The sequence below is a fragment of the Mizuhopecten yessoensis genome, unplaced genomic scaffold, assembly GCF_002113885.1.
Source record: "Mizuhopecten yessoensis strain PY_sf001 unplaced genomic scaffold, ASM211388v2 scaffold57, whole genome shotgun sequence".
NCBI classification, from domain to species: Eukaryota; Metazoa; Mollusca; class Bivalvia; order Pectinida; family Pectinidae; genus Mizuhopecten; species Mizuhopecten yessoensis.
In genome coordinates this window covers 54707-69970 of record NW_018403356.1, presented here as the reverse complement: position 1 = coordinate 69970, position 15264 = coordinate 54707, and the positions used below count along the sequence as shown (strand labels likewise).

The following is a 15264-nucleotide window of genomic DNA, read 5'->3' as shown; positions in this document are numbered from 1 at the left end:
AACCCTCAAAATCTGTGTCATTTTAAGGGAAAATGTAAAGATTTCTTTGGAGATACATTTAATCTCATGAAAACTTTACAAGTTAATTTCCTTCAATATAAATCTCCTATCAAGTTTGATGGATGAGTGTTTTAATTAAAGGCTAGCTGTTATCTCTGGTATTAAACAGGTGTTATCTGAAATCTGATAAAACATCAATGAGAAATAGCTATCAACAGATTTTATCTAATTAGTAGTAGACTCTTATATAATTCATAACACAATTTACGACATTCCACATCAGTGGCCTTACGTTGATTCCACACCCAATGAGACTCTGGCGGTCCAGGGCCTTGAACAGGATGTTGACGATGTTGGGCGGCACATTGGTCTTTCCCCCTCGTAAGATGTAGCTCTCACAGATCCCCCCGGTGAAGTCAGTCAATGCATCCCCCACATTGCCTGCCTTCAACGCCTCGTAGGACCCATTTAATCTGAAGGCAGGAGTCATTGTTACTTTTCAAGTTTCAAGTCAAAGATTGAATTCAAGATTGCACATGAAAATAATTAAATATGGTGCTTTTGAAGTAGCACTTATCAATAAATGTTTATCATAAATTCATAATTAAAACACAAATCAATAAATGATTGTTAAACACAAACAGCAGTTATAAAATGACACAAAAGGTACAAACACAAAAACTTTGAAAGTCTTAATGTATACATTATCTTAACATCCAAGTATGATTTTGTTACTCCTTTATACAGCCAGTTATATATAGACAATATACATGTATACTATAATACAATGTTATAAAGTAGACGCAACAATATAGCTATAAGTAGCTGGTATTGTCACCTATATAAATACAACAATATAGCTATAAGTAGTAGGTACAATATAGCTCTCCGCAGTAGATACAACAAAATAGTTATAGGTAGTAGGTACAATATAGTTCTCTGCAGTAGATACAACAAGGTGTAGATATTATATACATCAGAAGGAGATAAAAATCTTTACTGAGACTTACAATGTGTGCACGGTTCACAATATCAACTTACTTCGCATAGGCTTTCTCCAAGAGAGCTGACCAGAACTCATTCTTGTTGTTGGAATGTACAAACAGCAGTTGTCCTCGAGAGGTGGGTAGTTTGTCATCCACAATCACCTCCACCCATTTACCAAAGTACCAGAAGTTAAATCGAAATATCCCGGCATACCAGCCCTCATGGAATCCCTGATCAGCTGGGACCACACGCCGAAATAGTTCACGATGATCTGGACTTGACAAGCAGGCAATGGAGGACACTACCCAACAGTCACCTATATGGAACAAATATAAACTGGTTTGTTATCAGTTATGTCTTGTTACCTATCTAAATGTAAACATACTCAGAACTTGTTCTAGAACATCATTCTTACTTGAAATATCATGTATTAGTGTTACATAAAAATTCATTCCTACCTAGCTCTCCTTGTTTCACATCAAATCTGGAAGCGTTGTCAAGGAAAAAGTTTGGCTTCATGTGATGGTACCCTGCTATCTCCTAAAAATAAACAAATTAAGTATATATTTTAGTACATCACATCCTGATTCTTCACAATGTAATTTGCACTTTAAGGACACATGCTACCTAAACGTGTTATGAATCTCCTTCCCCAAAAGAGTTCCACATCCTGTAAACTTCATATCCAGTAAACTGTCTTTTAAAGGAATCATAATATGATTCATTAATTGAACTGATATATAGCACTGAAATAAGTCTGAATGAATACATAATCATTTGTTTTTAAATTAAGGGATATAACTGATTGCAAAACAGAAGTACATTGTGTAATGTGCATGTTAGCAGTTATCAGAATGCTCTAAATTATTACAATATTCACTTTAAAATCCATCGCAACTCAACCTGTAGAAACAAACACGTTTAGAAATGTCCCCTTTAATCTGGACATCCTCCACAACCTTACACCCGAGTATTTTCTCCTCACGTACTCTTAAAATTTACTTTCTTAAACACACTTTACACAGTATTTACAGGATGAAAGCCTAATATTGTCTATTATGTAAGATATAGGAAAGTCTGAGGTGTGTAATCGTACCGATTGCTAGATAATGTACACAAAACACAAACAATGAAGTTACATGTCTCAAGTAATATGATAGCACTATACTCATGAAGGATACTTAAGATAGAAACAGGAGTGCATGTCTCAGATTTTCAGGAGAAATGCTACCTTTCTTATTCATTATGCAAAAACATGTTTTATTCTAGTTTTAAAAAAGATCATATAAAAATAGCCAACCTATTTTACCTGCTTTATTTGAACTATGAGACAGTTAAAGCAATAGACATACAAAAGTTACTGCGGTAACTGAGGGGTTTATGTTGTGTACGCCCGAAAGTATATACTGTAGTAACTGAGGGGTTTACGTTGTGTACGCCCGAAAGTATATACTGTAGTAACTGAGGGGTTTACGTTGTGTACGCCCGAAAGTATATACTGTAGTAACTGAGGGGTTTATGTTGTGTTCACAGAGTCTTTGCAATGATTTATCAGAATATTGTCTGGAATTTTGAACTTAATGTTACCATGGTTTGAAAATTCGATAGTTGTTTGAAATTTGTTCTGTACTGTAAATGTTAATTAAACCTGACTTTGTATGGGTAAATGGACTGGACATCAAAAAACCTGAAAGTTGTGTACATTATATAATACAAAATATTATATTATACAAAACCTTATAACCGAGCTCGAGTGTCACCGTGGGATCTTTCAGTATTTTTAATAAAATTTAAAGCAGATGCTTACTGCATAAACAGATTTTGTATCTAGTCAAACACAATGTGATTCTATCAGTGCAGTGCAGGTACATATATCTATAGAGGACTAAGGCCAAAAAATAAATATGTGTGTTTCTGGTGACCTACCCTAGATTTTCCTGCCAACCCTAGAAATGTTATCACCTACTTGTTGGATCTAAGATTAATTTATTAGCCGGGCAAAGTTCACAGCCGCTCATTAAAATGTACTTTCTTCCTGTTCTGGGAGTCCGACCTTATTCTTGACAAATTAATAGCAATTGTAATGTGTGGAAATGCATTGTAAAATTTGAAATAAAACATAATATTAATTCATGATTTTTTTTTTTTACATTAAAATAAAATTATTTACCTACCAACTTAGCCTATTTTTTTCAGGCATGTTACCTGAAACACACAATGTCATATGATTTTTTCTAGCCTAACCTAAAAGACTAGAGTAATTATTAGTCAAGGCCTCCACTACACAGTGACAAGCCCTTGCCTGGTGAGGATTCTACACCTTGTCAATTATTCACTGCCTTCGTGTTGGAGGACAATTGTATTTTACACCTGATTGAGAATTACAACACCCACCTCGCATGCCTTGGTTGGAATCATGCATATCTGATGACGGATCTAGCTAGCATGAGAATCAAACCGTTTGACTTGTAACAAGCTAAGTCAGATAACAAGTCAGATATAGGATGAAATATAGCTCCCGGAGATTAATCATACACAGTACCCTATTAACCTTATGTTCCAATAAAAACATGTCTGAATTTTAACCTTAAACATTGCAAAAAAAAAAAAATTAGCAGTAATAGGCTAGGTAACATCTATCTGGCATGTTATGTAGCGAATAATGTAATATGATGTATATCACTCTATGTGACATCAGCATTAAACCTTGTTGAGGTCACATTACTGACAACAAGATCAGACCATGTTGAAGACTTGATGATGGTTGGTGAGAACAGGCTTTTTCACACATTTCTGCATAGATTGGCTGTCTTGTGATAAAAAGGATCCATTTTATGAAATATATAAAACTTGACATCACAAAAGTTTTTCCTTTTTTACTCGTTAGAGCGTCGAAATTTCACAAAAAAAACACTTGTTTGGTAAATCAAATTTGACATGGGAAACTTACTGAAATGTCTACCCCAAACTTAGTAATTGTTTCAAATGACCAAACAATCATATGTATGACATATAAAGTGTATCATTTCCAGGTACCATATAACTTGTTAGAAAATGTCAAGTGAGAAAGGCGGTGTAGTGTTGGAACATACTACTACGGTACATATATACTACATGGCCCCTGTGGAGTGATATATGTCCCGTTGACACCTTCCTCTATGTGTACATATCTAAACTGACAACATACCGTGGGAAACAGACACTTCAGTGTATTTGTTATGTTTCCTTTGTACATACATGTACATTTCCTGGAAAATTAAGTTTTCCTTACTTGTATCAGAAATAATATCTCATATCATCATACACATTCACTTTATTCATATATATGAACAGGAAGAAAATGTTTAGCAGAAAAATATCCATTTTGATTACATGGATATACTAAAACAAGAGGCCCATGGGCCTTAACGGTCACCTGAGTCTACAGTATTTTTGTTTGTTTGTTGAAATATGTACCAATTTGAGTAAAAAATAGTATAATGTTAACTTAACTTTGTCAGGACCATGAGCTGATCATTCCTAGACCAATTTTAAGTGAGATCGGCCTATTAGAATTTAGTAGNTCTCAGTCAATTTTGATAAAATATTTTCTCACTATGCAGATTGAGTATAATAACTTAAAGTAAAACTGAAGTCAACAATGAAAACTATTTTTTATATCAAATGAAAAGCCAACAATGATATTACTGTCAAAGAAAACTTTGTTTAAAGTTTTAATTACAAAATTTAATTATTCATGACAGTGAAATAACACCCAAGTTGAAATTATGCTACCTTTAATGGTTTCAGTTACCTCCATAAGAAATTCTTTCATTGTACATGTCTGCTCTCAGAAATCTTATTCATAAAATATTTGGCAGGTTCCATATGTGTGAAACTCTTGGAATGGAGGTGAATACCACAGTCAGGTAGCATACACACTTAATAAAACATCATACTAAGGTAGCATACACACTTAATACAACATCATACTAAGGTAGCATACACACTTAATACAACGTCATACTAAAGTAGCATATACACTTAATACAATGTCATACTAAGGAAGCATACACACTTAATACAACGTCATACTAAGGTAGCATATACACTTAATACAACGTCATACTAAGGTAGCATACACACTTAATACAACGTCATACTAAAGTAGCATATACACTTAATACAATGTCATACTAAGGTAACATACACATTTAATACAACGTCATACTAAGGTAGCATATACACTTAATACAACATCATACTAAGGTAGCATACACACTTAATACAACGTCATACTAAGGTAGCATATACACTTAATACAACGTCATACTAAGGTAGCATACACACTTAATACAACGTCATACTAAGGTAGCATACACACTTAATACAACGTCATACTAAGGTAGCATACACACTTAATACAACGTCATACTAAGGTAGCATACACACTTAATACAACGTCATACTAAAGTAGCATATACACTTAATACAATGTCATACTAAGGTAGCATATACACTTAATACAACGTCATACTAAGGTAGCATATACACTTAATACAACGTCATACTAAGGTAGCATACACACTTAATACAACGTCATACTAAGGTAGCATATACACTTAATACAATGTCATACTAAGGTAGCATACACACTTAATACAACGTCATACTAAGGTAGCATATACACTTAATACAACGTCATACTAAGGTAGCATATACACTTAATACAACGTCATACTAAGGTAGCATACACACTTAATACAACGTCATACTAAGGTAGCATACACACTTAATACAACGTCATACTAAGGTAGCATATACACTTAATACAACGTCATACTAAGGTAGCATATACACTTAATACAATGTCATACTAAGATAGCATATACACTTAATAAAACGTCATACTAAGGTAGCATATACACTTAATACAATGTCATACTAAGGAAGCATACAGTCATACTAAGATAGCATATACACTTAATAAAACGTCATACTAAGGAAGCATACAGTCATACTAAGATAGCATTTACACTTAATACAACGTCATACTAAGGTAGCATATACACTTAATACAACATCATACTAAGATAGCATATACACTTAATACAACGTCATACTAAGGTATTATACACACTTAATACAATGTCATACTAAGGTAGCATACACACTTAATACAACATCATACTAAGATAGCATATACACTTAATACAACGTCATACTAAGGTAGCATATACACTTAATACAACATCATACTAAGGAAGCATATACACTTAATACAATGTCATACTAAGGAAGCATACACATTTAATACAACGTCATACTAAGGTAGCATACACACTTAATACAACGTCATACTAAGGTAGCATATACACTTAATACAACGTCATACTAAGGTAGCATATACACTTAATACAACGTCATACTAAGGTAGCATACACACTTAATACAACGTCATACTAAGGTAGCATATACACTTAATACAACGTCATACTAAGGTAGCATATACACTTAATACAACGTCATACTAAGGTAGCATACACACTTAATACAACGTCATACTAAGGTAGCATACACACTTAATACAACGTCATACTAAGGTAGCATACACACTTAATACAACGTCATACTAAGGTAGCATACACACTTAATACAACGTCATACTAAGGTAGCATACACACTTAATACAACGTCATACTAAGGTAGCATACACACTTAATACAACGTCATACTAAGGTAGCATACACACTTAATACAACGTCATACTAAGGTAGCATACACACTTAATACAACGTCATACTAAGGTAGCATACACACTTAATACAACGTCATACTAAGGTAGCATACACACTTAATACAACGTCATACTAAAGTAGCATACACACTTAATACAATGTCATACTAAGGTAGCATACACACTTAATACAACGTCATACTAAGGTAGCATATACACTTAATACAACGTCATACTAAGGTAGCATACACACTTAATACAACGTCATACTAAGGTAGCATACACACTTAATACAACGTCATACTAAGGTAGCATACACACTTAATACAACGTCATACTAAGGTAGCATACACACTTAATACAACGTCATACTAAGGTAGCATACACACTTAATACAACGTCATACTAAGGTAGCATACACACTTAATACAACGTCATACTAAGGTAGCATACACACTTAATACAACGTCATACTAAGGTAGCATACACACTTAATACAACGTCATACTAAGGTAGCATACACACTTAATACAACGTCATACTAAGGTAGCATACACACTTAATACAACGTCATACTAAGGTAGCATACACACTTAATACAACGTCATACTAAGGTAGCATACACACTTAATACAACGTCATACTAAGGTAGCATACACACTTAATACAACGTCATACTAAGGTAGCATACACACTTAATACAACGTCATACTAAAGTAGCATATACACTTAATACAACGTCATACTAAGGTAATATATACACTAAATACATATTAAGTCACAAAAAGGTAGCATATATTGAGTGTCAGTGATCCAAAGATGTGTGATCAATGTCTGTGATCCAAAGATGTGTGATCAATGTCTGTGATCCTAAGATGTGTGATCAGTGTCTGAGATCCTAAGATTTGTGATCAGTGTCTGTGTTCCTAAGATGTGTGATTAGTGTCTGTGATCCTAAGATGTGTGATCAGTGTCTGTGATCCTAAGATGTGTGATCAGTGTCTGTGATCCTAAGATGTGTGATCAGTGTCTGTGATCCTAAGATGTGTGATCAATGTCTGTGATCCTAAGATGTGTGATTAGTGTCTGTGATCCTAAGATGTGTGATCAATGTCTGTGATCCTAAGATGTGTGATTAGTGTCTGTGATCCTAAGATGTGTGATCAATGTCTGTGATCCTAAGATGTGTGATTAGTGTCTGTGATCCTAAGATGTGTGATCAATGTCTGTGATCCTAAGATGTGTGATTAGTGTCTGTGATCCTAAGATGTGTGATCAATGTCTGTGATCCTAAGATGTGTGATTAGTGTCTGTGATCCTAAGATGTGTGATCAATGTCTGTGATCCTAAGATGTGTGATTAGTGTCTGTGATCCTAAGATGTGTGATCAATGTCTGTGATCCTAAGATGTGTGATTAGTGTCTGTGATCCTAAGATGTGTGATCAATGTCTGTGATCCTAAGATGTGTGATTAGTGTCTGTGATCCTAAGATGTGTGATCAGTGTCTGAGATCCTAAGATGTGTGATTAGTGTCTGTGATCCTAAGATGTGTGATCAGTGTCTGAGATCCTAAGATGTGTGATTAGTGTCTGTGATCCTAAGATGTGTGATCAGTGTCTGAGATCCTAAGATGTGTGATTAGTGTCTGAGATCCTAAGATGTGTGATCAATGTCTGTGTTCCTAAGATGTGTGATCCATGTATGTGATCCTAAGATGTGTGATCAATGTATGTGATCCTAAGATGTATGATCAGTGTCTGTTATTCTAAGATGTGTGAGCAATAACTGTGATCCTAATGTGATCACACATCTTAGTATCTCAGACACTGATCACACATCTTAGGAACACAGACATTGATCACTCAACTAGGAACACAGACATTGATCACATGACATATAATCACAGACACTAATCACACAACACATCTTAGGATCACAGACACTGATCCTAAGATGTGTGATCCATGTATGTGATCCTAAGATGTATGATCAGTGTCTGTTATTCTAAGATGTGTGATCAATAACTGTGATCCTATTGTGTACGTGTGATCATTATATGTGATCCTAAAATGTTTGGTTAAAGTGTTGCTGATCCTGAGGTGTGTGGTTAGCATGAAGGCAGTTTATAGTAATATTCCATACTAATTAAGCAATGCTCTATGAATAAGATTTAAGCCACTTATAAGCACTGCCTGGCCTGGTATTTAATGTACTGTATTTTACCTTTTAAGTGCCCTGGATGACATATAGTAATTTGGGAAATAAAAATGATTGCAGAGGCTCCCATGAATCACAAAAGTCAGACAGGTGTTTTTTTCAGTAGGTTTGCAAACTATGATGAAGGTACGTATGCGCTGATGCCTCAACGATAAACAAGGATGGGAGGAGGGGGGGCCCTGAGTACTTGTAAGGGATGGGGCACCTATTCGGTCAAATATGGTAACATAAATATTTGATTGTAATCATTCAGAGCTTAAAGCATTGCCACCTGTAAACATTTAATATTTATGTTTACCCCAGAAGTGAACAGAGACGTCAAATGAATTGAATAGGTGTATATATAGGTATAGGTACTAACCAGGTACACAGTACTAGTGTACCACCCAAACTGATTCATGTGATTTGTATACTTATAGCTCGTGTATACAACACCATGAGGGGCACATTGAGTAGTCAGTTACAAAGAATGACCTTATCTTATCAAAGTAAGCACTGGTCACAGGTGACGACCCTGCACTGACCGCCAACACCAGGCTAATATGCTATACTGACCGCTGTACTGACCGCCAACACCAGGCTAATACGCTATACTGACGGACCGCCAACACCAGGCTAATACCCTGTAATCTTGTCTGATACAACAGCGTACAGATCAGGGTATAGACAGTGATGAGATTACAGGATCTATCCTGTGATTGTGTTCCAAATCTCCTGTTTACTTAGCCAAGGTAAAACTCTCCTTCCTGTCAGCTCCTCCACATTCCATTCAACTTTTATCATACAAGTGATTGTGTGTATGGTTAAAATATTTTCACAAATGTGTAAGAAGCGTGCAGTGAATCAGATAGTCGTGTATATTGTGTGGACTGTAGTGTGCTAGCTCCAGTTATTGTGTGTCCTGCAGTGAACAGGTTAAATGAACTCCATTCCTGGTCTGAAAGGTTCTTTTCAATATACTTTGAATGTAAATAAAAAGAACTTCAAAACTACAGAACTCATCTACCATCCATTACTATACCTGTAATTAAAGTTTGAAATGCACAATAAGGGGAGCCCTTAAAGGTTACCTATTGTACTATTTAGTAGTTTAACTGGTCTTTAGGTGCACTGCTGATGCTACTATATTTGGCAAAACAGACTAGCTAGAACTCATATAAGCTACAGGATAATCCCCTTCACACCTCAAACTCACAAAAAATATATGTTAAGAGCAGAACACAAAAAACATAATTAAGTGTGATGACTACATGTAGGTCAGTGGATGTTTTTTTTCGAAATTCGGAAGAGCTATAGGAACAGTGGGAAAATTACTACAAGATATTGACAATTTTTTTCCTTTTAAGTACCTACAGTAGTAGCGTTGCCAGAGTCTGATATCTTTACAGTGCACAGGAACTTTGATATCACCTGTATTTAGCACTCTTTAGCTATAAAATTTCATTGATTTGGAATGAAATCTTTATCTCACATTCTGTTTAAAACACAGTTTACACAAGTACTGTAGTGTTTTATTATTCATGTTGAATACTCAATCAGTTACCTTTGTGCAAGCTGTCAAAATAGTCTCGTATAACGACCTTTCGAATTGAAAGAAAACATTTCATAAATTAAAAATCCATTATCATGTTGCTATATAAATGTCTTTATTATAATATTATAAGCAGATCCATTTGCTATTTTAAAAAGTATAGTAATTTTTTTTTTTAAAGTCAAATGTCATTTCAATTTTCATGTCAGTTGTATTACAGCATTGAAAATTATGGTAATGACAATTTGAATATACTGTTAGAGCACCTTTTAAGGATCCAAGATAAAGGGCTTCCAATACTAATTATTACGTTCAAATATTCAAAATACATGTATTAATAAATCCAATTTTCTCATAACTATGTACGGCAATTATGACATCAAGAAAGAATACAGTGCACACAGCTGAATTCCAGACCAAGTTCATATACAGTCGGTGCAGTTATACTAAGTAGTTATTAAAATACAAGGGAAGCAACTCTAGTTTCGTGCACTTTACACATGACTGTAATGACATGTGTTTGAGGGACGTTGTTATACAGTATATAAATGTATTGTTTTGATCAAAATATGTTTTGTATGTGATGAAGACAAAGACACTTATATTACACAAAGTATTTGTGATCTTATAAATGTGCATTTAACTAGAAAATATGTGCAGGGATTAAAGGACTAATAGTACAGAGGTTACTATGTGGTAGATCTATATTCTTATTTCCTTATATAGGACATAATCATTATACTCTCTAGACTACAGTAGAACTACCAGTACACTTTAAGATTTAATTGGTTCAATTTTTCATTTTATGTATCTCCTAGCTTATTTTAAGACAAACGTTAACCATCCACAGTTATAAAACACTTTAATACGTCATGTAAAGTGCTATTACTTGCTGAATAGAATACAAGTGTCGTGAGATTTACTTCCTAAATCCACGGAATTATCTAAACATTTATACCAGGTAAGAATAAACAAAAATGTGTACTTTGTTTCCATACTTCAACAAAGTTTAACATCAATGTATTATGTACATATTTCCATAGACTTTAGCTAGTTTATTCCAGTTTGGGGCTTGGGGTGAGTAAACAGTTACCCCTATGAATCCAGACTTAGATAATCTAATTCCGTGGTGGAACAAACATTTCATATTCTAATAAAGTCACTGATATCAGGGAGACTGTATGTTACATTCATGGGAAAAACTGGCCTTTCAATATATTTTTGTTCATTTTTTTAATGGGAAACACAAAGCTGAGCTGAATGTGGTTTACAAGTTTTTCATGTTATTAAAATATCTTGTCTGTTGTGACCTCAGAGCTCAAGTCTTTATTTTGGTAAGCAATTATTTTCAGATGCTTCCAAAAATGTTCATAAATCTTGAAACCCATCAAGTCTAGCTATAAAAAAAAATCACCTGAGAACCCCTTTCAGTATCTAAAATGGTAATTTATTTTCAACGTCAGCTTATAATTACTTTTGAACACGAAATGACTTTTAACACAAGTATATAATAATCACAGGTGGCCAGACATTAAAAATTGATTGAAAACACCATTTCGTGAACATACAGCAAATATATGCTGTACGTTACACGAGTGTTTTTGATTCATTCTTGTTTTAATGTTCACGGACACCTGTTTGCACATACTGACAACACCATTAGTAGACATTACATATTCACTACACTAATAACACACACCCCTGGACGTTTCCACTCGATCCTATAGGGCGGATTTCTGCTGTAATACACGGAAGTATCCTGAGGAAGGAAGTCCGGATCCTCGTATAGAACGCCCCTCCTCAAACACTCCGACCGCCGGGTGTCAAAGTCACTGGTACCCCGGTGGTGGCGACTGTGGGGTGTGTCAGTCTCCCGAAACCCCCGGGACATAAGCGGCATGGGTGCATTGGCAGACCCGAACCCATTGCGCGCACCCCCGGGACCGTGTGGGCTATGTCCATGTTGACTATTCGGCAATGCATACTGGTGCTCTACATTCTGCATTGGACTCGACACTTGTTTATGTGGAACCGGTCGCTCGCGCGGCGAGTGTGGATTGTAGAATGCCATGTCCACTAAAGATTTCACACGATTGTCATCACATCGTAGACATGTACCGGGGACACCATATTCATCCGATGCCTAGGAAGCTCCTTGTTGAACGTTCCAACACGAAATCCGCGCGTGTATACTTTCACATGTATGTTACAAGGGGGTTTTCCGACACAGGCAGAAGGGATGTCGACAACTTGCCGAAGCCTCGAGCATTCCTGTCTGTGATTGGACAAACCACTACGATTGATTATGATCTACGTCACCGTTGAGTGAGCACATGGAATGCGCTTGTTGACATTCCATTCTTTAGTGGGTCGTGGATTATTGATCGCATTCATACTACAACAAGGAACACGATCTCGACACCGACACGTTTAGACCGGAGTTAACTCGGTCTTTTTGTTTTAAACCACCTTGCATTGATCTTACTCCAGATTTGGGACTTTAGAAAAAATAAAATACACACTTTAATTTTTTATTTATACAAAGTAGGCCTACTATATACTGCAAGGACAATGGCCCATACGCAAAGCTGTTATGCTCACACCATAAATCACAGTAAATTAATTATTACTTCTTTTAAATACTCCAAGTTATTTACACCGTGGAAAAAAGCTGGATCAAACGCACCTCGGCAGTTTCTGAGACATTATATTTCTTTATATTTCTCAGTGACTTATATTCAACTTTCAAGAACACACAGTGAAATATCTAAACGAAAACTGGTTACTTAAATTAGCTTTATTCAAATGCTACTGGACATCAACTGATGAATCTTAATTATTGAAGATATTTGGACATCAGTTAGTTTGCTCACATGATATTATATACACTTTATTTATTTTACAACAATTATGAAACAACTTTTCACAACTTATATCAATCACTCTTGTTGGCCCGGATGTAAGCGCGGGTGGATCTTATTGTGAGAGGAAACCGGAGTACCTGGAGAAAACCTATGAGACCAGGCAGGTGACTCCATACCTTTTCACGTCCAATCGGGGAATAGAACCCCGGCCGCCTTGGTTAAAAGCAAATGTGCTATCCACCGAGACACCCGACCACCCCTTATTTATTACATTATATTAAAGTTTAGCGGTTGAACATTAAGTCCTCTATGATGTGTCAAAATTCTTATTTTAATTCGCGCATCAGATTGAGTCTACATTGTTCGCGAAATACAGGATTACACAACTTAAATCTATATCTCTGGCGAAATGTTCACAGAAAACGTAATCCGAGAACAATCCGCGGACTCGCCCAGTAGATAAATAAACAAATTGTATATATACATATATATATATCGGTGTTACGGTTCATTTGAGTTACACAAGTCGATTCCTTTTTTATTTAAATACCTGTTAATGTAAGTCGCGAAATAGAGATGCCATGATCGGGACATGTACCGAGTAATGTTAGCGGGAACGAGCTAATATCTGTGTTGATGTGAACATAATGACAATTGCTGTATTTATTTAAAACGACTTGTAATATATCTACTCCATTTTTTGGAGAGATTGTGGGTTTGTACTGATTAAGAAACGCTCAATGATTTATACCTCGTATTTAAAGTTCAATCAATTATATCCCATTATAAGTGTATTGATTAGAAAACTACTGAATCTTTTCTATTCCACATTTCAACGTAGGGTTTGGTGTAATTTTACCTGTGAATACATACATATCACATATATCATTATTGTTTCATTGAATAATGAAAATAATTATCTAGCGTGTCTTAGGTTGCACACCCTTTTGAGTAAGACCGGGCAATTTCAAAATAGGGTATATCCGGGTTCTTTTACGAATACAAGTTATCTCATTTTGATCGGTACACCAATTATCACGACAAAACCTCCCCGTTCTTGTCTAAAATATATACTGTTTTGTTGAGCAGATTTGGCATTTTCAGTGCCTTGCTTGCCTTAGTCAGGTTTGTGTCACTTGATTCACGAATACTGCATTCTTTACTTCACATCCTGTTGGCTGGTTGTAGACTAATCAAGTGTACATATTGTATGTTCTGTGGACGGTGTTTGGTCGGTTGGTTTGACGGACATGTTCCACATATCTTGGGTCCTGATCTCTCTACCTTCCTCTCTGTGAATGATCTTCCCATTTATAATGCAGGTGGAGTCTAAACTCTAGTTCCCAGGTCAGCATGTAAACACTGCTGGTTTAATTGTCTTCAATCGGCTTCTTTTGCCTATCAATCTACCACTCATAAAGTACGTTTCAAAATTCTGTCCTTCCGTCCCCATTCCTTCTTGATGTGCCTTGACAATGCCCGATCTTGTGTTCAATAGTTTCTTTGAGTTTCCAACTTTGACCAATTGTTATAATAAATGGTTTCTTTGGGTGTCATTTAAAGTTAAATATACTTTTCGCTATAAACGTCTATACACACATCACACCTATCCTCTTCATGTCGGTCGGCATTTAAGGCCCTGGTACATTCTTTCCATTTGACACGGTCTTTAGCTGTTGTCCTTACTGTAGCCCAGCTGTTCCATCCAAGTGTTGTTCTTTCTGTCTCAACAGTCCGTCTCCAGGTGGTTTTGGGACGTCCTATCTTTCTTTTTCCCTCTGATTTCCATGTCAGTGCCACAGAACATATGCTGTTGGTGTCCATTCTTAGTACATGACCAATCCATCTCCAACGACGTTCCATAATATCATCACTAAGTTTCTTTGTTCCAGCTCTGATGTGAAGGTTTTCATTTGATATGGTGTTTGGCCAATTTCTTTTTGTCTTG

The 15264-nt window shown here is 35.6% G+C and overlaps 1 protein-coding gene across 4 annotated transcripts in view; it reads right to left on the bottom strand.

The window, feature by feature from the left end:
• The window catches only part of LOC110448670 (calpain-A-like), a 29019-nt gene extending 16281 nt beyond the window's left edge, over nt 1-12738 (bottom strand). For all 4 annotated transcript variants that reach the window (XR_002462767.1, XM_021495275.1, XM_021495201.1 and 1 more), the window contains exons 1-4: nt 12152-12738; nt 1446-1527; nt 1042-1303; nt 293-473 (exon numbers count right to left, since the gene is read on the bottom strand). Coding sequence is in view for 3 of the 4 variants with exons in the window: in XM_021495275.1 (XP_021350950.1) it covers nt 293-473; nt 1042-1303; nt 1446-1527; nt 12152-12523 (897 nt within the window). In the remaining variant the exon portion in view is untranslated. The remainder of the gene's footprint in view (nt 1-292; nt 474-1041; nt 1304-1445; nt 1528-12151) is intronic.
• Between the last annotated feature and the right edge of the window lie 2526 nt (nt 12739-15264).